Source organism: Brassica napus, chromosome A5 (genome assembly GCF_020379485.1).
Source record: "Brassica napus cultivar Da-Ae chromosome A5, Da-Ae, whole genome shotgun sequence".
NCBI lineage: Eukaryota > Viridiplantae > Streptophyta > Magnoliopsida > Brassicales > Brassicaceae > Brassica > Brassica napus.
The window spans coordinates 29,150,167-29,174,468 of record NC_063438.1 but is presented as its reverse complement, the minus strand read 5'-3'; the positions used below and the strand labels follow the sequence as shown (position 1 = coordinate 29,174,468).

Here is a 24,302-nt window from a genome sequence, read left to right as displayed (position 1 = left end):
CGATTTGCCCCGGTGATTCTAGGTGGAGACTATAGAAATCTGATGAAGTGCATTTTTTGGAATTGCCGGGGAGCAAATAAACCCCAATTCCGTCGATCGATCCGATATATGGTGAAGAAATTTAATACTGATATACTTGCAGTATTTGAAACACACGCTAGTGGAGCAGCTGCGGGTAGAATTTGTCAGAGATTGGGGTTTGAGAACTCTTTTAGAGTGGATGCGTGTGGCCAGAGCGGTGGTATGTGGCTTTTATGGAGATCGGAAGTAGGAGAGCTGGAGATTGTTAAGTCTACTGATCAGTTTATCTATGCTCGAGTAGGAAGTGGGACAGAGGTGATCAATTTGATTGTCGTGTATGCTGCTCCTACGCCGAGTCGTCGAAGTGGTCTATGGACTGCTTTGGGAGAGGTGATTCAAAATGTTGATGGGCCGGTGTTCGTTGGGGGTGATTTCAATACTATTGTGAGATTGGATGAGAGAAGCGGTGGGAATGGGAGACTATCTGAAGATTCACTAATATTTGGAGATTGGATAAATGAGATGTCGCTCATTGATATGGGTTTCAGTGGAAACCAGTATACATGGAAGAGGGGGAAGACAGAAAGTACCTTCGTCGCCAAGAGATTGGATAGAGTTTTATGTTGTGCTCAGTCGAGGCTGAAGTGGCAAGAGGCAAGAGTATCACATTTACCGTTCTTGGCCTCGGATCATGCCCCGTTGTATCTACAACTCACGCCAGAGACCAAAGGGAATGCATGTCGACGCCCTTTCCGGTTTGAGGCAGCATGGCTACAGCATAGTGAGTTCAAAGAGTTGTTGCTAACCTCGTGGAATCGGGATATCGACACCAGAGAGGCGCTAGAGCGGCTGGGAGTAAAACTGAAACAATGGAATAAGGAGGTTTTTGGGAATGTTCAAAAGAAGAAGGAGTCCTTGGTTTCGCAGATTACGAAAGTTCAACAACAAATCGATCTGCAACAAACAGAAGAGCTATTGGTAAAAGAAGGTGAGCTCCTGAAGGAGTTTGAAATAGTTCTGGAACAGGAAGAACTTATTTGGTTTCAGAAATCACGGGAGAAATGGGTTGCTCACGGGGATAGAAATACAAAATTTTTCCATATGTCAACGATTATTAGGAGAAGGAGGAACAAAGTGGAGATGCTAAAGAATGATGAGAACAAGTGGATCTCGGAGGCTCGAGAGCTTGAGGAGCTTGCGGTTAGCTATTTTAAAAAGCTATACTCATTGGAAGATGTGGAGACTGAGCCCCATGACCTACCTATGAGGGGATTTGTGCGTATCACTAGCCAAGAACATACGGTTTTGAATAAGAGATTCTCTGCAGAGGAAGTGGAGAAGGCGATTAGAGATATGGGAAGTTTCAAGGCGCCAGGACCAGATGGTTTCCAACCAGTCTTCTACCAAAGATGTTGGGAAACAGTAGGTGACTCTGTGGTTAGGTTTGTTCTTAATTTCTTTGAGACTGGGACATTACCGGAAGGAACAAATGATGCTCTAGTTGTCTTGATTCCGAAAATACTCAAACCAGAGAGCATTACTCAGTTTCGCCCGATCAGTCTCTGTAATGTGCTGTTTAAAGTGATAACAAAAGCTATGGTCGGGAGGTTGAAGGGTATCATGAATAAGTTGATTGGTCCTGCTCAGTCTAGTTTCATCCCGGGCAGGCTTAGTGCTGATAACATTGTCATAGTCCAAGAAGCTGTTCACTCTATGAGAAGAAAGAAGGGACGAAAGGGTTGGATGATCCTTAAACTGGATCTGGAGAAAGCGTATGATAGACTGCGCTGGGATTTCCTAGAGAACACACTAAGGGCAGCTGGTCTATCAGCAGACTGGGTTGGGAGAATAATGGAATGCGTTGCTGGGCCAGAAATGAGTATTCTGTGGAATGGTGAGAAATCAGAATCATTTAAGCCATCGAGAGGGCTTCGACAAGGAGATCCCCTGTCACCGTATCTCTTCGTACTATGTATGGAGAGGCTCTGCCATCTGATAGATGAAGCAGTAGTGGAGAAGAAGTGGAAGCCTATTAGCCTGTCGAGAGGAGGGCCGAAACTCTCACATATTTGTTTTGCAGATGATTTAATTCTGTTTGCGGAAGCATCTGTGGTGCAAGTACGAGTGATAAGAAGAGTGTTGGAAACGTTTTGTAGAGCTTCTGGGCAGAAAGTGAGTCTCCCAAAGTCCAAAATATTTTTCTCTAGCAATGTCTCGAGAGAAAGAGGAGAACACATTAGTCGGGAGAGTGGCATTGCGTCGACAAGGGAGCTGGGGAAGTATTTGGGAATGCCGATCTTACAAAAGAGAATAAATAAGGATACTTTTGAGGAGGTCCTGGAGAAAGTGGCTTCAAGACTATCAGGCTGGAAAAAACAAACTCTAAGCCTCGCAGGAAGGGTTACTCTAACTAAGGCGGTCTTATCATCAATACCGGTACATCAGATGAGCACAATCTGTCTGCCAGCCAGTACTCTTGATAAGCTAGATAGTCTGTCAAGAAGTTTTGTGTGGGGAAGTGGTCAGCACCTGGTCTCCTGGGATAAAATTTGCAAGCCCAAAGCTGATGGGGGGCTTGGGATTAGAGTGTCGAGAGACATGAACAAGGCATTGATTGCCAAAGTAGGATGGCGCCTGTTACATGATGATAAGAGTCTATGGGCCAGAGTTTTGCGCGGCAAGTACGTAGTAGGTGACATTCAGGATCCAGCGTGGAGAGTGGTGGGGAAGACTGCCTCGTCTACTTGGAGAAGCGTGGCACTGGGGATCAGGGAAGTAGTGGTGAAGGGGCATGTTTGGGTTATTGGTAATGGAAGGAGAATCAAATTTTGGACTGACAGGTGGTTGTCGGGTGAAGTACTTTCAGAGGCCGCGATCATCGATCTTCCAGAGGGTTTTGAGAATATAACTGTGAGAGAGTTATGGGTGGATGGTGGGGGATGGGACCTTACCAGAATTTCCCCCTTTATCAGCGACGAGACAAGGCAGGAGCTCACGGCAGTGGTGGTCGACACTATTACAGGAGCGAAGGACCGGTTGGGTTGGAGAGAGACACCGAATGGAGAATTCTCAGTGAGAACTGCGTATAATTTGATCACACGAGATGATGCTCCACGGCCACAAATGGGAAACTTCTTCAAAAGAATGTGGCGTGTGGTGGCGCCTGAGAGAGTAAAAATGTTTCTCTGGCTTGTTGGAAATCAGGCAATAATGACGAACGCAGAGCGATTTCGACGTCATCTAAGTGGAACGGATGTTTGCCAGATTTGCAAAGGAGGAATCGAAACCATCTTGCACGTGCTTAGAGACTGTCCTGCGATGTCAGGAATTTGGGACCGTCTCGTCCCAACTAGGAAGAGACAAGCCTTCTTTTCAATGTCATTGTTTGAGTGGTTTTATCTGAATCTCAGTGATACGCAAGAGGGTAGTGGAGTTCCCTGGGCTACGACGTTCTCTTTAGCTGTTTGGTGGGGGTGGAAATGGAGATGTGGAAATGTGTTTGGTGATAACCGTCTTTGGAAAGACAGAGTTAAGTTCTTACGGAACTTGGCGACAGAAGTGATGGCAGCAAAGGATGCGGAGAGCAGGAAGTGGGACAGAGGTGGACGAACTGAAATCATGATAGGTTGGACGCCACCCCGTGTGGGATGGATGAAGTTGAATACGGATGGGGCCTCTCATGGTAACCCGGGACTGGCAACTGCAGGGGGTGTTTTGAGAAATGGTGATGGTGAGTGGTGTGGTGGATTCGTACTGAACATAGGGAGGTGCTCTGCTCCTTTGGCAGAGCTGTGGGGCGTTTACTATGGACTTGTCATTGCATGGGAGAAAGGTATTAGTAGGCTGGAGGTGGAGGTGGATTCTAAGATGGTGGTGGAGTTTCTTACAATGGGAATTGGTGAGACTCACCCGCTGTCTTTCCTGGTACGGCTGTGCCATGGCTTTTTAACAAGGGACTGGTTAGTCCGAATTCTTCACGTGTATAGGGAAGCAAATCACTTGGCTGATGGTTTGACTCACCTTGCTTTTTCTTTTCCGTTTGGGTTTCATAGATTAGATACTGCACCTTTGGATGTTGTTAGTCTTTTGAGAGAAGATGTGGATGGACCTCTACGGCCTCGACAAGTTCGTTTGTAGTTTGAAGTTTTTTATTAAATAAATACTGGGAGTCCTTTTCTCCCAGTTTCCTACCAAAAAAAAAAATATACGTATGACTTCATAAGAAAAATAAAGATGTAATAAGTGCTTAATTTCTTCTCAACTAAATTTATTTTCCAGACAATAATATTATAGTAATAGTTTTTTACTGATGTTTATTGAAATCTCAAAAATTAAAATGTGGGGTTGGTTTACCCAAAGAAGAAAGGAAATAATACGATCATGGAAACATTTTACGTACATTCAAAAGAACCATAGTGATCATTGACTTTCTTCGGACTGTTAGTAACCATTTTGACAGAAAATGCAAATCTGGTTCTCTTCATCGAGATCCATCTCTCCGGCTAACGCGGACTCGCATCCCACCAGCCATGTGAGCCGTGAGCATTGGCACAAAAACCGGTTTGTCCATACCGATCGGTTCAAACTGAAAACGGTGAAGCATGGAAGCCACAACGTACTTCATCTGCAGGTACGCCATCTCTTCCCCGAGACAAACCCTCGGACCGGCTTGAAAAACCGGAAACTTGAAAGGGTTCACTTTCTTCAAAACTCTGGTCTTATGATCATAAGACTCAAACCATCGGTTTGGTTTAAACTCATCCCAATCTTTCCCCCAAAGCTCCTCCATTCTCCCCATCCCATATGGAAAATACGTAACCCGGTCTCCCGCACGCACAGGGGTACCGTCTGGTAAACGGTCATCGGTTAGGGCGTGTTTGGAATCCCAAGGCACCGGAGGATACAATCGCATCACTTCACACAAGCACGCTTTCAACAGACTCAGTTTCTTGAGTGATTCGTAATCGAAGCCCCCGGTTATGTCCTTAACCGATCTGATTTCATTAACTAGCTCACACTCGGTTGTCTTGTGACTGGAGATTAACGAAAACAAGCGCGTGGTGACCGCCGAGGTCGTGTCCCTCCCGGCCATTACAACACTAATTACCATATCTCTCACAGCCTCGTCGCTTTCTCCCGCGACGATCAACCGCGACAGAAAATCGCTCTTGGTATTGATCTTCTTGTCTCGAATGATCTCATTGACGCAGCTATGAACTTTTTGGACAGCGTGTCTGAGGTCTTTCTCAGATCCAAAACCGACCAGTCTCTTGAGCTTCCACACGAAAGACAGCGGTGCGGAACCACGTCCAGCGCTAACGGCAGCCGCAGTCTGAAACGCTCGATCGAACTCAGAAACGGGTGAAGACGGGTTTAAACTGCAACGATCGATCCCGAGGAAAACAATGCACACAATATTGAAAGTGAATCTCCGGAGAAGCTCTTGGAGATCGAAGGGTTGATAATCTTGGGCGGCAGCGTCCAAGAAGGACAGAAGCTCGTCCTCGACCTCGTTCCTCAAAACGTCAACGTACTCTCTCAGCGACCTGGGGGTGAAATCATGAGTAGCGAGTCTCCGCTGCTTTACCCAGAGCTTTCCGTCCACGTTAAATATCCCGCCGCCGAGAAAGTCTCCAAGAATCTCCGTGAAGGGTTTGCCTTTCGGGTAGTTATCAAAGTTTGTCTTGAGGATATACTCGACGTTGGATGGGTTGGCCGTCACCACGGTTCTCCGGGCAGCCAAGCGGTTAATGATCACTGTCCCACTTCGGGATTCGGTTAGGAGCTCGGTATACCAGTCCAGCAACCGGTTCCGGTTCGTATAGAAGGAAAGTAAGCATCCGATAACCGGGTATGTTTTCGGCGTTATAGAGTTACGTACACAAAGAGATTTTCCAGTAGAGAGTATCCAAACCACGAGGAAGAGAAAAGGAAGAAGAACAAGAGTTAAAGCTTCCATTGTTGATGATGAGCTTCAAAACTTTTTCTAAAAAAGGATACGACAATTAGGAAACGGTCAAGAGACCATTTCTTCTCATTTTTTTAAGCAACAAAAATTTAGTCTATAGAGATTTGACGCACGAGCCTGAATTAATCGGATCCCAGTCCCGCAATATTATTTATCTATGCTGCTCTCTTATTTATTTGTTTATTGGTATGACTTTTGTCAATGATTTATAGTTGCTTTCCATTAATATAAATATACAAGAAAAGTACCTTGCATTCTCTCTCGGCGTAAGATAGTGGTTCCCTCTTTTGGGCTTTATTTCCTCGTTTGCTAATATACACTTCTTTAGCAAAGTGGGGCCTCAGAGTGTACTAACACGTTTCTCACATCGATTCCCATCCAGTTTCAGAGATATTTTCCCCTTTTCACTCAGATTTACTCTTTCATCTAGGGTTTCATCTTGGTGTTTGTTGATAAAAATCTCAATCCAGAAGCTTTTTCTCCAGCGGTCAGATCTATTCGGTTAATCAGTGTATCCTGAAGATCAGAAGTGTTTAGATGGCATCTCAGCTCAATAAGGCTTTACTAAACATGTCGTTAGAGGAAGAAGAGGAACCTTTTGTTCTGCCTGACAATCCGGAGTATTACTCTACGGGTCGAAACTCTCTGAGTTTGGTTGGGCGGATTTTGAATCCTCAATGTCAGTCCATGTCAGATGTAATTCTAGATATGCCACGCAAATGGAAACTATACGACAGAGTCAAAGGTGTGGCTATTTCAAAGGAAAGGTTTCAGTTCATCTTCAAACATGAACATGACCTACAAGATGTTTTGGATAGAGGAGTGCATACGTCGAACTTATGGCCGCTCGCTTTGGAAAGATGGGTGGAGAGACCTCCTGCAGATTATCTTCAATATCTATACATATGGGTCCGGATGAGGAATGTTCCAATCAATCATCGATCTGTGAAAGCTCTTTTCACTTGGGCGGGTTTTGCTGGAGAAGTGATGGAAGTTGCTTACGACCCTGAAAAGCCTCAAGTTAAAGATTACATAAGGGCTTATATAAAATTTGATGTCTCCAAACCCTTGAGAAGATCAAGAAAGGTCACACTTCCAGGTGGTGAAGAAGTGAACATTCTATACGATTATGAAAGGATCCAGAAAAGGTGCTATACCTGTCAGCGCCTTACTCATGAACAATCTCACTGTCCTTTTTTCATGAAGGAGCAAGGTGTGACAGAAAAAATCGCAACCTCCTCGGCAGAGAGCATTCTTTCGGTGAGAATGGAGATTGCTGATGAAAATGACCCACTCTTTGGAGTGATTCCTGAAAGTCATCTTGGTCTAGACCCTCTCTCAGGAAAACCAAAGATTGCGAAAGAAGTTTTGGAAGGGATGAGAGCTTATCTGGCTGTACCTGAGGGCCCAGAGAAGATAGCAAGAATGGAAAGAGTAAGGAAATCTATCGAAGATCTTGGAAATGATCCCATTGGCCAAAAGACGATGCTCATGTTGGAACCTGCCCCTACAATCACAACTAACTTGGATAAAGGCAAAGGTTTTGTGTTCAACTTCTCTCAACAAAAAGAGACTGGCTATAAACCTGAGAAGTTAATGGCGAGTGCAATTGATGCTGGTAATAGAGTTTTGCAGTCAGGAAAGATGGTTACTTCTAAGCCAAAGCTGAAGGTGCAATCTGGATCCTCACAACCAGAATTTCTTGTGGAAGGTTCAACGGGTTATAGTGCTGGTTTCTTTGAAACTAGTACTTCCGGGACCGCACCAAAGAAACCTAAAGCCAGAAGGAGACCAGGAACGTACACAAGAAAAGCAAATGGCAAGGGTTCAGGCAAAGGAGACTCAGGAAGTGGAAAAAAGGTAGGAAGAGGAGAGGTAACAAAGATAAAGAGGAAGGCGGATGATGATGTCGAGCCATCTCAAAGCTCTGCAAGGTTTAAGAAACCATTGGTGGTCCCAAATGAGGGACCGTCCAATATTTAAATGACGATGATGAGCTGGAATTGCCAGGGATTGGGCCGTGCACAAGACCTGGTAATTCCAAGACTGAGGGAAATGCGCAAAGAATATTTCCCTGATATCTTGTTCTTGATGGAAACTAAGCAGCAGAGAGACGAGTTGGTGGATCTTCAAACATGGCTAGGCTATGATAGGATTTTGACAGTAAATCCTATTGGCTACAGCGGAGGTTTAGCCGTGCTTTGGAAGAATTCTGTACATATTGATTTCAAGTTTGTAGATAAGCACCTGGTTGATTTTCTTGTACAGTTCGGGAAGGATCGGTTTTTTGTGTCGTGTGTATATGGTGAACCGATGAGAAGTAATAGACCTAAGTTATGGGAAAGATTGTCTCGCATAGGAGCTCACAGAAAAGATCCCTGGTGCATGATGGGAGATTTTAACGAGATAAGAAACAATGAAGAAAAGATAGGAGGACCGAGAAGGAGTGAAGCCTCTTTTCAACCTTTCAATGATATGCTGGATATAGCTGAGATGGTGGAGCTACCTGGTACCGGGAATGGTTTTACTTGGGGAGGAATCAGAGGATCTCTTTCGATTCAATCCAGACTTGACAGAGTCTTCGGGAACAAGAAGTGGTTTCAGATGTTCCCGGCATCCAATCAAGTGTTTCTGGATAAGAGAGGTTCGGATCATAGACCGGTTTTGACCAAACTGATACTAGCGTCAGAAGCGTATAGAGGTAGCTTCCGGTTTGATTCAAGGTTTTTGTTCAGAGAAGGAGTTAAAGAGGAGATTAAGAAAGCTTGGCTCACAAACCATCCTCTGTTTGAAGTTAAAGTCTCAGATAGACTCAAAAGCTGCAGAAAGGCTTTGAGTAAATGGAAAAGGAAAGAGACATTAAACTCCAGAGACAAGATCAAACAGATTGAAGTTGCTTTAGAGGAGGCGCAGTCATCACTCAGTCTATCAACGATCAAAATTAACTTCTTGAAAGCGGAGTTAGTACAAGCCTACAAGGAGGAGGAGATATATTGGCAACAGAGGAGTAAAGATAAGTGGGCAACAAAAGGTGATCTGAACACAAAGTATTTCCATGCTTCTGTTAAAGCAAACAGATCCAGAAGAAGAATCAACAAGCTGATAGATGATAGAGGCCAAGAACATTTTTCTGAAGCTGCCAAAGGGGGAGTTGCATCGGAATATTTCACAAAACTTTTCTCCTCTACTAATAATGGAGACTTCTCGGAGATCTTTGAAGGTTTTTTACAACGTGTAACCCCTGGAATGAATGAACTTCTGGACAGAGAGGTCACTAATGAAGAGGTCCGAGAGGCTGTATTCTCAATCAAGCCAAGCAGTGCTCCCGGACCTGATGGGATGACAGGATTATTCTTTCAAAAGTATTGGGGTACGATAGGAGAGCAGGTCACTAAAGAGGTAAAGGAGTTTTTTTACCTCTAATCAATTTCCAGGAGAATGGAATTACACCCATTTATGTCTACTCCCGAAGATAGAAGATCCGGTGATCATGGCAGACCTAAGACCCATCAGCTTGTGTTCAGTTTTGTATAAAATCATCTCGAAGATCATCGTGAGCAGGATGAAGCCCCTAATGGAAGATATAGTTTCTCCTACTCAGTCGGCTTTTGTGGAGGAGAGATTAATCTCAGACAATATTCTTATTGCCCACGAGATCATCCATGCCTTGAGAACAAATGAGAGAGTATCCAAGGATTTCATGGCAATAAAATCCGACATGTCCAAGGCCTATGATCGAGTGGAGTGGAACTACCTGCGTGCCTTGCTGAAAGCGATGGGTTTTGAAGATGCCTGGAGTGAAAAGATTATGTTCTGTGTTTCTACGGTTAAATACTCAACGCTCATCAATGACCACCCGTTTGGATGCTTTCAGCCAGAGCGAGGAATCAGACAGGGAGATCCACTTTCTCCTTTTCTGTTTGTAATGTGTACTGAGGGTCTGATACACTTACTAGAGAAAGCGGTTCAGGAAGGAAAAATTCAAGGAATTCAATTCACCTCAGAAGGGCCAATGATACATCATATGTTATTTGCTGATGATAGTCTGCTGATATGTAGAGCTTCTGCTGAACAAGCGACTGAATTGGTGAAGATACTCAAAATCTATGAGCAGGCTACGGGACAGAAGGTGAATTTAGAGAAGTCGGCCATCACTTTTGGATCAAAGGTCACAGAAACCGTGAAAGCCTCAATCCAAACGATCACTGAGATTGTCAAAGAAGGAGGAACAGGATCGTATCTAGGCCTTCCTGAATGTTTCAGTGGCTCTAAAACAGAAATGTTGGCTTACATATACGATAGGCTCAAGTCGAGGCTTTCTGGCTGGTTTGTTAAGCAATTGTCTCTTGGTGGAAAAGAGGTTCTCATCAAAGCAATAGCTATGGCGATGCCTGTGTATGCTATGTCGTGTTTCAAACTGACAAAGAGATCTTGTGAGAACCTGACTAAGGCCATGGCGGACTTCTGGTGGAACTCTTTAGAACACAAACGGAAAATGCACTGGCTCAGTTGGTCTACTTTGTGTCTGGCAAAAGAACAGGGAGGTTTGGGTTTCAAAGATATACAAAGTTTCAATCAAGCTCTTTTGGCCAAACAAGCTTGGCGAATTCTCAATCACCCTGAATCTCTATTTGCAAGATTCTTCAAGAGCAGGTACTTCGAAAAATCAGATTTCTTAAATGCGAAAAATGGATCAAGACCTTCGTATGGATGGAGAAGCATACAGTTTGGAAAGGAGCTGTTAATTCAAGGTTTGAGGAAACACTTGGGTAATGGTACGTCTGTCTCAGTGTGGGTCGATGATTGGATAGAAGGAGATGTGAGAAGGAGACCGTTGATGAAAAATATCTTCGTCGATTTGATGCTGACAGTAGATAAACTGATTGACCCTCAGAATAACTGTTGGAGACTGGATAAGCTGCAAGAGTTGTTTTATGAAGAAGATATCAACAGAATCTTGGCGATGCAAACTGTTTTTGATCAACAAGATTATTGGGTCTGGTTACACAACAGGAATGGTAGTTACTCAGTGAAGTCGGGATATTGGTTCATCAATAGATTCAACAGAGAAGAAGATATCAGAGTAGCAGAGATGAGACCTTCCTTGAACGATTTGAAGAATGAAGTTTGGAAAATTCCCACTGTCCCAAAGATTAAGAACTTCATTTGGAGAGCAATCAGTAGTGCAATTCCTGTTGGTGAACTTTTGGTCAAAAGAGGTATCAAAATGGATCCGGTGTGTCAAGCCTGTGGCTATCAGGGTGAGTCTATAAATCACATCATTTTTAGATGCTCCATAGCAAGACAGGTTTGGGCACTGGCCAATGTTCCTACTCCGCAATTTGGTTTCGATGGCGTTTCACACTTCTCCAATTTTCACTGTTTGTTTCTGATGATGAAAAATAGAGAAATTGATGAGAGAATTAGAAATGCTATTCCATGGATAGTTTGGTACTTGTGGAAATACAGAAACAGGGTCATTTTTGAAGGAAAGAAGTACTGTCCAATGGAGCTGGTGGAGAAGATTATGGAGGAGTCACAGTTATGGGTTTTGGCTCAAAGTAATGAGAATAGAAGGAAGGCGGAAGAACAGGAGGCAGAGATGGAAGTTGTGAAATCTTGGTCCGTTCCTCACCGTGGTTGGCTAAAATGCAACATCGGAATTGCGTGGGACAAGAAGCAATCTAGGAGTGGAGCTGCGTGGGTGGTAAGAAATGATCACGGGAAGGTCCAAATGCACAGTAGGAGAGCGTTCTCGAACACTGCCTCCCTTCACGAAGCAAAGTTCAAAGGTCTACTGTGGGCTCTGGAAAGCTGTCATGCGCATCATTTAAACAGAGTCATCATTGCTTTTGATGATACAACTTTGATCAATGTGATACTAAGACCACAGGCATGGCCAAATTACAGAAAGCAGTACGTGCAGATTGTTGAAAGGCTAAAGAAACTGGAATGGTGGAGGGTGACGAAGGAAGATAGATCAACTAACACAGGGGCTTTCCTCATAGCTCAGAGCGTGATCAAGGGAGGCTATTATCAGTCCTATGTTGCAGAGGGGTCTCCCCTTTGGTTACGCGATCTGTTTGAGAGTGAGGAAGCTCCGCCCTGTGTGTAGTTGACCTCTTATATCGATCGCATGGTAAAAGATGGAGTTGTTTTTTTGGGGTATAGAAAGTAAAGGAACTTCTGTTTAACTAGAAACCTTCTGCCTGGGTTCATCATTTTTTGGAAGAAAATGGGAGGTGTAGACTTGTTTGTGGAAGAGTCTTGTTGTAGGTCTTTTGTTTGTACCTTAACTGGATGTTTGATCTCCTATGATCTTGGAATGAAAATTTATAGATGACAAAAAAAAAAAAATAAGTATATAACCCATAGTGGAGTTCCATTAACTTTTACCCCGACATCATCTTATTATTTAATAATCCTCTTGCTTCTTCAATCTTCTACACAACTAAAATTATTTTATTTCATCCAATGATAATGTGGTTTAGGTTGTGTAACATCCATGTTCGATATTTTACCAAGTGTTGCAAATTGACGCGAGAATTGCGGTCCTAGGGACGGACGAATAATATAATATGTTATACATGCAAGGATCATGTACATATTATCATACGAGTAAGGCTATAGGAGGAGCACACGTACATTATTGTCCGACAAAACAAGGTATACGATCAATAAAAATACATAGGAAACGAGCTGTGGCACTATATCGTAACTCTTAAATAATCAGGGAATCAATCTATTGGGTTGGTTAGAAAAAATGCCAAATCTAAAACACATGGAGCAGCTAAAAGAGAAATATTTTTCTTTTGAAATACTGCATCACAATAGTCAGCCAATCTTTCTATTCTCGATACTATTTTTATTGTTTTTTCTTCCCAGGAAAAGAGGATAAATAGCGATCATACATCATTAAAGAAGTTTGATCCTTTTTCCTTCTCAGTAAAGGAATAGTTACATTCCGGCCTTCTTCCAAATTTGACTAGGAGGAAAGTGGACTGTGAAGTAATCAAGGAGCATACACTATAGATAAATGTGCTCAACCATATGATTCCATGCACATTTATTATAACAATAATAATAATGCATCAAAATCTGTAAAACAGTGGTATACAAAAATAATGCACCAAACGACGACCAAAAGCTAAAAGAGTAATCACAGGTGGATACATTTTTTTTTAATAAAAGGAGTGTTTTTTTTTTGAAAGCGAAAAAACAAGGTCGAAAAAGGACATACAAAGCGGTGGTAACTTGGTCTACAAGTTAAGAGTGTGGCCTAGATGGAGCAGGACACGGTGCCACGAAGTGTTGAGCACCCTTCTTAGGTTCCACACTGACTCTACGTTTTCCGGCTGAACAATGGCCGCCGAATCCACCTGCCCATCCCACAATTGTTAAACGAGATGATGTCAATAATCCACTAATTATCTGAGAATAATGTTGAGAGGATTTACCGCTTTGGCGATGACCTGGGAGACATCAATGGTGGCTTCAAACAGCACTGGAGTTGTGTTCAGAGATGTACGTAATGCTTTCCTGGTTTCTGTGTTCTAGAAGCCTTCCACCCAGCTTCTGCCTCCATCCATAGATATATCAAATGCGGTCTGGTTTAAGGAGCAGATCCCAAGATGTTCCTTCATCATGTGGCTGGCGATTAACCAAAGACTTCCAACTAAGGATAGGCTCATCTCTTGGGGAATGCAAGTGCCAGATGCTTGTGTTTTATGCGATGCTGCAACCGAATCACATCAGCATCTGTTCTTCCATTGTCCGTGTGGCTCAGATTCTGTGGACGCCTCCTTACTGCACCTCCTTGCGACATAAACACAGCCATCACCATCATTCAACAGCGAAGTCAGGCCTCTCAGTCCGCTTCCTGCTCCGTTCTGAAGCTTATACTCCAGGTAATGGTCTACAACACTTGGAAGGAGCGAAATGCTATGATCTTCCGAAATGAGTATCTGTCAGAACCAGGTTTCTTCCTTCTTGTGGATCGAGCTATCAGGGATAGGCTTCTCTCCATTCCCACTCCCTCGGATGCCTCTGTTTCCCTTCTTGGCTTGTATTTTAGTTTTACTTCGTAGGTTTCTTTATTTTTTTAATAAATATTCTCCTCCCCCTTCTTGAAATAAGTTGCTAGGCAACAATTCTGTAAAATTTGAAAAACCTTTGGTATGAATTTAATATTTACACAAAAAAAACACATATTATAATAATAATAATAATAATAATAATAATAATAATAATAATAAACCTGATATATTTGATGAATAGGGTGACGGCCCCAATGAAGCACGGGGACGGCAGTTTGGTTCACGTACCCGTACCGGAAACGTTTCGGGGACGGAAACACCATAGAAACGGCACGGGGACACTTCCGGGACGTTGCAGTTCATTTATGGAATATTTGAAATGAATTTTCTTCAATATTATTGTATTTTAAGCTAATTCATTTACTTTTTTCCAAAAAAATAAAAGGAAGTAACATTTTAACTGTATTTTTAACTTTCAATCTTGTTTCTAAGTTTATGAACTTTTATTACATGAACCAAATTTTGATAAAAAATGTTTAACCATTGTTTTTATTATTATTATTTAAAATAATATACTGAATTATTTTTTTACGTTAAGATTTTGGTGTAATTTTTTCTTATTTTGTTCATTATGGATAGCATATATATATTTTTAACATATATATATTTACCGTACCCGTACCCATAATTATTTAGTTTTGCCGTTTCCCGTCCCCGCTTCCGTACCCGTATCTGTCCCCGTATCCGTCTCGGTGCAACATAGGACGGCCCAAACTATTTTCAAATTAAAAAGAGAGAAAAGTAAATCTCAAACCGGGCTCGGTGGTCGGCCGGCGCGTGAGCGTCCGTGCCGCCGCCGGAGCTCTTGTTCCTTCAGTTAAAAAGCTCAGTGTGTCGTGTAATATCTCCGGGAGGCGGAGGCTCTCACAGATCCGTCGCCGCCGGTTTTGTCTCCGTGGCGGGGAAGCTTTCTCAGTTCCGATGTCATCGGTTTTAGTCTCCGGGGGGTGAAGGCTTCTACAGCCTTGCGTCGCCGGCTTCGTCCCCTAGTCTGTAGGGTTTAGTTTAAGATCTAGTGTTTTCTTTCTTTCTGGGTTGGTTTTTTTTTGTTTCGGCGGTTTGTGTTTTCGGCGGAGGACAGTGAAGTGCCCCGTTGGAATGGGCGATGATGCATGTGACGACTTTGCTTTGGGTGTTATGTGGTTAATGGTGGTGGATGTGATCTCGCCGCGGCGATTGATCCTTCCCGATACTAGATCCCAAAGACGGTTTGAGGTGTAAGAGAGACGGAGCGATGAAGCTCCGGTTGGCCGGGGGATCCGTTGGTTTGGATCTCCGGCGTCGATGGAAGCGGTGGTGACGCGTTGGCTTCGGGACACGTGTACCCTCGACGGCGAGGATGTTAACACGTGTCCAAGCTAAGCGGCCGAAGCAATCTGCCTTAGGTCACTAGGGTTTTCCAAGTTGGGCCGAGTCTGGGCCCAATTGGGGATTGGGTGTGCCCGTTTAATTGTCTTGGGCTTTAGTGTTTTTTCTTTGTACTGGGCTTGGCCCGTTTTATTAATTAAAATCATCCAGTTGGAAAAAAAAAAAAAGGGTGACGGCCACGGAGTAGCTGGTTAGAAGAAACGAGATCCAGAATGAGAGAGGGAGGCAAAGTTGAAAGAAATGGAAGAAGATGAGGACCTTTCGATGTGATCAACAATGGGAGCGGGCGGGGCCATGATTCGCTTGTAGAAAAGAGTGACATAAGAAACACTAAGGCAGAGCGAGAAGGCTCCGCATTGAAGGGCTCCTCTCCTGTCAATCGAATGAATACATAACATAGCAGATCAGAAACAAAGCAAAGAAGAGCTTTCCTTTGTGTTGACTTTGAGACAGAGGTCACGAGATGGTTCCTGATAGTTAGTATTCCGACGGCCCGCGAATATCAGGCATATCCATAAACCACCACCACGACGCTTCCTTTGCTTGTCTTTGTGGTGGTCAGAGTAAGAAGGCTTTTGTTACTTTGTCAAAGAAGAGTCTCAGCCCAAATATCCCAAAAGGCTTCTATTACGGCCCAACCAACTTTCGATTGGGCAAGTCAGTGCCTCCAACATTTTGCTTCTTGACTCTCCTTTTTTCTTCTTCTTCATGCATATTGTTTTGGTACTAACACTTAACTCCTCCATTAGACTCACCCCTCTAATTAGCTCCAAATTGTGGCCCTAATCTCTTCTTTTGGTGGTGATGTTGCAGCTTTTTTTTTTTGTTTTTTTTTTTTGATCAAACCAACTTTCATTACTAAAATCAACAGGACATAAGTTTACTCATCCACATGTGGAGAGTTTTTCAAAGCGAAAAGAGCCGATTTGGCCAGAGAGTCTGCCTTAGAGTTTCTAGCTCGCGGTACATAATGAAAAGAAACAGAATTAAACTTAGAACATAGCTGATGGATATCAAACAATATTCCTTGGATTTGCAGATAGTTCTCCTTTGCCACTAGGAGAGTGATGAGCGTCTTCGAGTCTGAAAAGACCTGTAGAGAGGGTACGCCTTTAAGAACTGCTGTGGAGATAGCAGCTTTCAACGCCAAGGCCTCTGCTACAAGGGTAGAGGGGATATGTTGGCGTTCTGAAAGGAAGTCGCCTGCCAGTTTCGCGGAAGCGTCATGAAAGTGCCTGCCCAGGCCACAGTTTCCAGTGGTTGCATCAGATGCCACACGCCAAGTTTGATGACCTGAAAAAACAGAGGCAATAGGCAGGTGTTCATTATTCCTACTGGACCTATCATGTTCCACAATGAGTGGCACTTTAGTTGGTAACAATTCATCATTAGCTCCTTTCCAAGCTCTAGCATCTTGTACAATCTTGAGGACCGTTTCTTCGGCTGTGAATTCTTGGTCTTCAAATAGGAGTTTATTCCTGTTGGTCCACAGTGTCCATACGGCCCAAGGGAACAGCGGGACCTTTCCTAGTCCGGTGGGTGGCAAGTTGATCGTGCGCTGACAGTCATTTAGTAAGGAGGTGACAAAGAAGACGTTTCTAGAGGGATCCGTTGGAGGATGTAAGATCGGGAGATTATTCCAGACTCTTGTGGCAAATAGGACAGTGGAGTAGAACATGGATATCTATCTCCACGGCTCCGCATCTCGTGCAGTTGATGTCGACTTCAATTCCACGGCGTCTCAGATTTGTTCCCACTGGGAGAGCATTCACCGATGCTTTCCACATATGCTTTCCACATATGGTGTTTTTCTTCTTCTTGAGATGACCATAATAATATTTGATCATGCACTATATATTTTTTATTTATTTGTTATTACATGATAGATAGTAGGCAATATCTCCGCCGATAATTTTACACCAAAATCACATGAGGGGAATTTGTACAGCCTAACTTGTAGACCTTTTATAATTATATGAGAAATAAACAAACTAGATGTGGATGTGGATGTGAATTTGAATGGCGATGACCAAAATGGTGATAATAGCGAAAAAGAGGACGGCATGAACCAGTATGGATATGCCACTCGTGGTCATGTTGCCGCACTCCAACACCCGTCTCCTCGCCGGCAGCTGAAAGAGAAGTCCCGGAGATAACACTACAAACAGCACCACTGCTACCGCCACTGGACCCCAGTCAGCTCCTCCCATTTCTACCGATCTCAAGTCGTTGGAGCGCTCCAAACTATTCGATCGTTTTATCTGATATCAAAGAACTAATTAACTAGAGGCAAAATTTATTGTATAGCATATACACACACTACTGCACTTGCTTGGTATATATATATATATATCTATGAACGTGTGTGAATAGGTGTTCGTTGCTCAAATTCAGTAATATTTGGGATTATTTAAGGATGACAGAAAAAGGCAGAAGGCTTGATTGGTATCTTCTTTTCTTCTTGTCTGTGGTTTCTTGATTGCCACTATATACATTTCTTTATGTAAAGTTAAAAGTGTTGAAATATACTTGATTGCATATATTGGGTTGGTTTCGATTCTTTTGCTTTTCTACTGCGTCTTAACCTCATTTCATAATTAAGAACTACTTGATTTGATTGGTATAACCGCGTTTAGTGCATGATTAAAAATATCAGCGTTAATGTGGTTTTGGGTCTATTCTAGTGATTACATATATTTTCTGACTTAGAGAGTTAACGTTCTCACTTTTGTGGTCGTTAATTCCCAAGGCTTCGTCTCACTTTTCAGCTTGATGGTCGTTGAGTTTAGAGGACTACTGTACGTCATTGGTTGTTTAAACGTGGTGTATAATTAAGAACTACTTGATTTGATTGGTATAACCGCGTTTAGTGCATGATTAAAGTTATCATGTCTTGTGAACACTTTCTCCATTTTTAGAGAGTAAGATTCTATAAAATTGAGGTTTGTCCAAAGAAAAAAAAAAAGAGTTAACGTTCTCAAATTCCCCTATATTCTCTTTATAAATTTTATGATTTCGTATGTCATTTAGAGTTGCTTTACGCCAAATACATAGAAGCAACAATTATTTGTTATATATATTAAAAAAAAAAGTAAGATTTAGTTCAACATATACAGTACTTGTTATATTTAGGCTTATGGACTAATCCCAGAAAGGATGCATGAAAATGCCTCAAGACGATCATTTGTTCTAGGTTTGAATTTTTGGTCGTATAGGAACGAGTGACGACGGTTGCAATACTTTACGAAAAGAGCCAAGGCAACATCAAACTTTCGGGTATATTAACAAACAATAAGCTTAAACTAGAGGCTAAGTACATCTGCACCACAAAGCAATTAAACCCCTAGAATCGCAAAAGGTGTCGTCTTCTTGCGAGACACGATTCCCTCAAGACGAGAATCATATGCTTAGGTTTCAAACAAGCAATGCCATTATATATAAAGATATATTTAAAGTACGGTTTATAGATATAATTTTGAAATTCAAGTCAAAGAATAGTTCTTTCCTTCATCCACCAAACTTGAGAAGAACCCTCCTTGCATTTTTATTTATGCTCAAGCCACATCAATAAACTGTTACACCAAGATTCAATTAATTTACACATGCATTATATATAAACATATAAGTAAAACAGTACACGTATATATATAGAGAATAAGGAGAGACGTAGGAAAACAAAGAGATCGAAATGGGGTTGGACTGGGGACCGGTGTTGATGTCGGTGGTTTTTTTCATATTGTTGAGCCCTGGAGTTCTGTTTCAGTTGCCTGGAAAGAGCAAAGCGGTTGAGTTCGGTGGGTTTCAAACAAGCGGTCCTTCCATTGTCATGCACACTCTCCTCTTCTTCGCCTTCATCACCATCTCTCTCATCGCCCTTAACATCCACATCTACGCGGCCTAATTAATTAAACCCAGCTTCACTTCGTCTAGTTCCTTTAATTTCTCAATATTTGCGTCTTCTTGATTTCTGATTCCCTTGTCGAATTTTTATTAATTAATGGTTTATCATGTTATTCATCCTTCTATCATGAATTCGTCCGTAAATTTAACTTTATAAACTCCACGTATACATACATATGCATGGGAAGATGGGCTGATACAACTTAATTAACATAGGAAAAATATAATAAGTGCGTTATACAAGCTCTTAGCTCTAGGGTCAGTGATATATATATGACGAGTCAGAACATGGTCAACTGCTGAATCAAAGACCATGTTCTTTATTCATGATAAAGTGTGGTACAGAAAGTTGGAAAGATGAGGTTACATAAGAATAAACCACGCAGTTCAAGAATTAGAGCTGAACCTTGAAGTGTATGTATTAATGAGTCAACACATCGCTAATTACAATCAAATTAGTGGTTTGACCAATTCCTCTTATTATTTATTTTTATTCAGCAAATAACAAATGACGTGTTCTGCTTTCCCCCATAATTCACGTACACAAATCTGATTGCTTCATATCTCGTATGAACTAAAGTTTCAATTTTCCCTCTTTAAATCAGTAAAAACCTAAAAAGGCTGTCATAACCACCTCTTCTTCTCCTGCTCATACTCTGCTGAGGTTTGGACTCACTTCTCCGTGAGGTTTGGCATCAACCCCATCTCCTCTTCTTGGGACGATACAGCTCACTCTCTCCTGTCTCAAACCGGAAGCAAGCACAAAATCTACCTCTCTATCCTGACTTGGCAAGCCACGATATATGATCTCTGGTGGGAACGCAACGACCGACTACATCGAGGCAATTTTAGATCCCCTCACCGGATCATCTCCAAAGTTTCCTCTACCATCAAGAATCGCATCTCTTCCCTCAGGCCCGAACGCAACTCACTGGCTAGCGAATTGATCCAACTCTGGTTTGTTCTGTTCCCAGCCTGATCGCTCCTCTGTTTTTCTCCATTTCATCTCTCGTCAGCCTAACTAGGGTTCTAACTAGTTTTTAATCTCGTTCTACGATTGTTCTAACTAGGGGGGTTGGGCCTCTGTTTCATTCTCCTTGTTTGGGCTTCCCCTTTGGCAATTAGGTTCTAATGGGTTTCTATTGGGTCTGTATTAAAATTGGCTTATTGTCACTTTTGCTACTCTTCTTTTTATTTTAATGCAAGAAATAGTTCAAAAAAAAAAAAAAACAACCCAACGAAACTTGTATTTAACTTAACGATTGGCTTTAAGCTTTTGTGGCGAGTGTTTTTTTTTCTGACGTGTTCTGACAGATTTATAGGTCACCTAAATTCTAACGGTCAACATCTTCATGATCTAAGCTAACAACAGTCGTCGTCAGTCTCTCACAATGGTCCAGCTTGAACCTTTCTCGAACCGAAGATATATAAGAAGCGGCTCTAGCGTCAACACAATCTTCCATACCATTAATCCCTCTGCCGATCAGCTTTTCTCTCATCTTGTTAAGCTTCTTGTCCATATCCTCCCCCTCATGAGCCACGGCTGCCAAACACATCACCACACCACTGGTCATTTGGTTTATGATTTTTTTTTGATCAAACAAACATATCATATCTTAAAAGGAGTTTACTCTCCCGGGGGAGAGTTCAATACATAACAAGCAAGAGCTGACTTTGCCACCAAGTCAGCTTCCGAATTGTAGTTGCGAGAAATAAAGTTAAAAGAGATTACATCAAAGAGAGGGATAAGGTGATAAATATCAAACATGATACCAAACAGTTCAGGTTGATTCCGACCTGACTTCAAAAGCTTGATCAGGGATAAGGAGTCAGAAAGAACCGCCAGGGATCGGACGTTTGAATAAGCGGCAAGAGAGACCGCGCGATGGACAGCAATGGCTTCGGCCATAAGTGCTGATGATACATGCCCGTGGGCTTCCGAGACGTTGGCCAGAGACTGGGACTGAGAAACTTGACCAGAGAAGATTCCACCTACCCCACAGTTCCCTGTTCTCTCATCCCAAGCCGCATCTACATTGCATACAAGCTCTCCATTTTGAAACCGTACATGGTTGAAGGAGGAAGCTAACTTTAGGAGGAAGAGGAGTTACGTAGTTATTGAAATCAGGTTGAGGAGCGTAGGAAGTTGTGGTGGAGGAAGTGTAGTGAACATTATTGTAAAGGTCTTGGGAGGCAGTTGGAGGCTTGAGAGCTTTGCAAAAGGGCAGTAGCTTAGCTATCTTTGAACCCTCTTGATCTCCTTGAACTGTTCATCTCCATGATCGAATTAATGACTTACGTATACTACTCGTTCTTTTCTCCTGTTGTTGGCGTTTCACATGTATGCATCTATATATATATATATATATATATATATATATATATACGGAAAAGGGTCGAGTTTCGTTATACTAAAGCCAAGACATGCAGGGAGATAAGGTATCGAAGACGCGTGGTCCTTCCCCTTTCAAATGATATCACTCAGAAGCATCAATTTTTTGATGAATAACTCTCAACTTTCATGCTCGACAAGCCACGACGATACATCCATATCGGTGTCGTCAAAGAAAAAAAATGTGGATAGCTTTTCTGTTATTGTTAAAGAATGGGGGACAAATTTATTCGAGAAGGATATTATAAACAAAACCAAGCGAATAACGTTATCGTTGTGCGGTTCACAGCCAACATTTTTATTGCTCAATGGATGTATATCTACTACTGGCTTTTTTTTTTGATAAAACACACAATTTCATTTCATAAATAAACAGCCTACACTCCATTAGAAGAAGATGAGTTTAGCAATGAGAGAGCTGATTTTACCACAGTATCAACATCACATTTAATATCTACTGTTTAGTATGTCGTTTTCAACTGAAAAACTATGTTTCTTCCATTCAGATTACAAAATTCCAAATAATTTTAAATGTGTTGTGTGACTAATTGTATTCTAATGTATGTTTATAATTAAATAAACTAATTATAAATTATAATTAAATAAAATAATTTAAATTATTATTTTTAATATGTGTACATTGGATTATATAAGAAAGTATACAATATGAAACCGCATGAGTGTTTTCTTAGAACACTTTAATAGAAAAGGAAGAAAGACTTGGCATATTTTATTTTAAAACTTAACTTGGCATATCTTTTGAGAAGATTCTTATAAATGTATATATTCTGTTACATATTTGCTTTTTATCACATGGTCCTTCCAAAGGTATATCATCTATAGTACGATGCGTTTTTTATTTGCTTACGTAGACATTAAAATATTCCAGATGACATGTGGTCTTTAGTTATGATTAGTTTTTTGTTCTTATCAAGTAATCAAGTATGGTTTCGATGCTGCTCATCCAGATGACTTTTAACGCCAATGCCTCTGCTCATCCAGATGACTTACCTTTAACCAGATAGCTACTCTCTTCATGCTCAAAAGCATTTGATGTTGCTTCAAATTGTATGTAATCATCATTCAGAGTTTTTTTTCTCTCATGTATATGAACCACAAAAGAAACTTCTGCATGTAAGTATAACATCACGGGTCCAGAGGACAAACATTTCTCCCCCATGTGGGGAGATGTCATATATTAAAAACATTAAATTAAGAACTCCGGATAAGATTTTAAAACATTAGATAAAAAACCCTCAATTATTTTATGATCGTAAACTTTAATATTTCTTCTATCATATATAAAAATCAGTTAAAAGTAACTTTTATTTTTCTTGCCTAGAGGACGAACATTTCTCCCCACACAGGAAGACGTCAGTTTCATTGGAAGTAAATCTTGTTTGAAACATCATATGCCTAATTGTGCATCTTATTCATTCACCCACAAGGTGTATGTACAACATAATCATCCTAATCTAACCCATAATAGAAACACTAGATTAGTCTAAATCCCTTAGATATAGAAATACATCTTTGTCTCATTATACTAATTAAATAATATAAGGATATATATACATACCAAGGGGTTAGGATTTATAGGGTTAGGATTTAACCCTAGGCTAAGGTTTAGGGTTAGGGTTTAACTCTAGGTCAGGGTTTACCCTAGGGCAGGGTTAGGGTTTAACCCTAGGGCAGGGTTTAGGGTTAGGGTTTAGGGTTCGGGTTTAACCCTAGACTAGGGTTTAGGGTTAGGGTTTAACCCTAGGACAAGGTTTAGGGTTAGGGTTTAACCCTAGGGCAGGGTTTAGGGTTAGGGTTTAACCCTAGGGCAGGGTTTAGGGTTAGGGTTTAACCCTTGGGCAGGGTTTAAGGTTAGGGTTTAACCCTAGGGCAGGGTTTAGGGTTAGGGTTTAACCCTATAGCAGGGTTTAGGGTTATGGTTTAACCCTAGGCTAGGGTTTAACCCTATGGCAGGGTTTAGGGTTAGGGTTTAACCCTATAGCAGGGTTTAGGGTTATGGTTTAACCCTAGGCTAGGGTTTAACCCTATGGCAGGGTTTAGGGTTAGGGTTTAACCCTAGGCTAGGGTTTAGGGTTAGGGTTTAACCCTTGGCTAGGGTTTAGGGTTACGGTTTAACCCTAGGCTAGGATTTAGGGTTAGGATTTAACCCTAGAGTAGGGTTTAGGGTTAGGGTTTAACCCTAGATTAGGGTTTGGGTTTAACCCTAGGGCAGGGTTTAGGGTTAGGGTTTAACCCTAGGCTAGGGTTTAGGGTTAGGGTTTAACCCCAGGGCAGGGTTTAGGGTTAGGGTTAATCATAGACTAGGGTTAGGGTTTAACCCTAGGGCAGGGTTAGGGTTTAACCCTAGACTAGGGTTTAGGGTTAGGGTTTAACCCTAGGGTAGGGTTAGGGTTAGGGTTTAACCCTAGGGTAGGGTCAGGGTTAGGGTTTAACCCTAGGGTAGGGTTAGGGTTTAACCCTAGGGCGGGGTTAGGGTTTAACCCTAGGGCAGGGTTTAGGGTTAGGGTTTAACCCTAGGGCAGGGTTTAGGGTTAGG

General features: G+C 42.0%; 5 protein-coding genes and 1 long non-coding RNA gene across 6 annotated transcripts; 2 read left to right on the top strand and 4 right to left on the bottom strand.

Moving 5' to 3' along the window:
• Positions 1 to 4,383: 4,383 nt before the first annotated feature.
• Positions 4,384 to 6,437, bottom strand: LOC106443168 (cytochrome P450 94B1). The gene has a single exon (XM_013884758.3). The coding sequence runs from the start codon at positions 5,978 to 5,980 to the stop codon at positions 4,502 to 4,504; it is 1,479 nt and encodes a 492-aa protein (XP_013740212.2). The 5' UTR covers positions 5,981 to 6,437; the 3' UTR covers positions 4,384 to 4,501.
• Positions 6,438 to 6,526: 89 nt separating this feature from the next.
• On the top strand, positions 6,527 to 7,972 carry LOC125608716. Its single transcript, XM_048779177.1, has one exon. The coding sequence runs from the start codon at positions 6,527 to 6,529 to the stop codon at positions 7,970 to 7,972; it is 1,446 nt and encodes a 481-aa protein (XP_048635134.1).
• Positions 7,973 to 12,998: 5,026 nt separating this feature from the next.
• On the bottom strand, positions 12,999 to 14,282 carry LOC125609199. The gene is made up of 3 exons (XR_007339612.1): positions 14,247 to 14,282; positions 13,447 to 14,141; positions 12,999 to 13,368 (listed from the first exon to the last, which is right to left on the bottom strand). It is a non-coding gene; the product is annotated as an uncharacterized LOC125609199 (long non-coding RNA).
• Positions 14,283 to 17,291: 3,009 nt separating this feature from the next.
• On the bottom strand, positions 17,292 to 17,663 carry LOC125574902. The gene has a single exon (XM_048780311.1). The coding sequence runs from the start codon at positions 17,661 to 17,663 to the stop codon at positions 17,445 to 17,447; it is 219 nt and encodes a 72-aa protein (XP_048636268.1). The 3' UTR covers positions 17,292 to 17,444.
• A 1,373-nt stretch (positions 17,664 to 19,036) lies between these two features.
• On the top strand, positions 19,037 to 19,478 carry LOC125609198. Its single transcript, XM_048780312.1, has one exon. It carries the CDS (start codon positions 19,142 to 19,144, stop codon positions 19,352 to 19,354), a length of 213 nt encoding a protein of 70 aa, XP_048636269.1. The 5' UTR covers positions 19,037 to 19,141; the 3' UTR covers positions 19,355 to 19,478.
• Positions 19,479 to 20,360: 882 nt separating this feature from the next.
• LOC106433444 lies at positions 20,361 to 24,006 on the bottom strand. Its single transcript, XM_013874276.3, is given in 3 exon segments — positions 20,361 to 20,896; positions 21,422 to 21,596; positions 21,598 to 24,006. Coding segments are annotated over 3 exon segments (420 nt in total). The 5' UTR covers positions 21,634 to 24,006; the 3' UTR covers positions 20,361 to 20,687.
• Between the last annotated feature and the right edge of the window lie 296 nt (positions 24,007 to 24,302).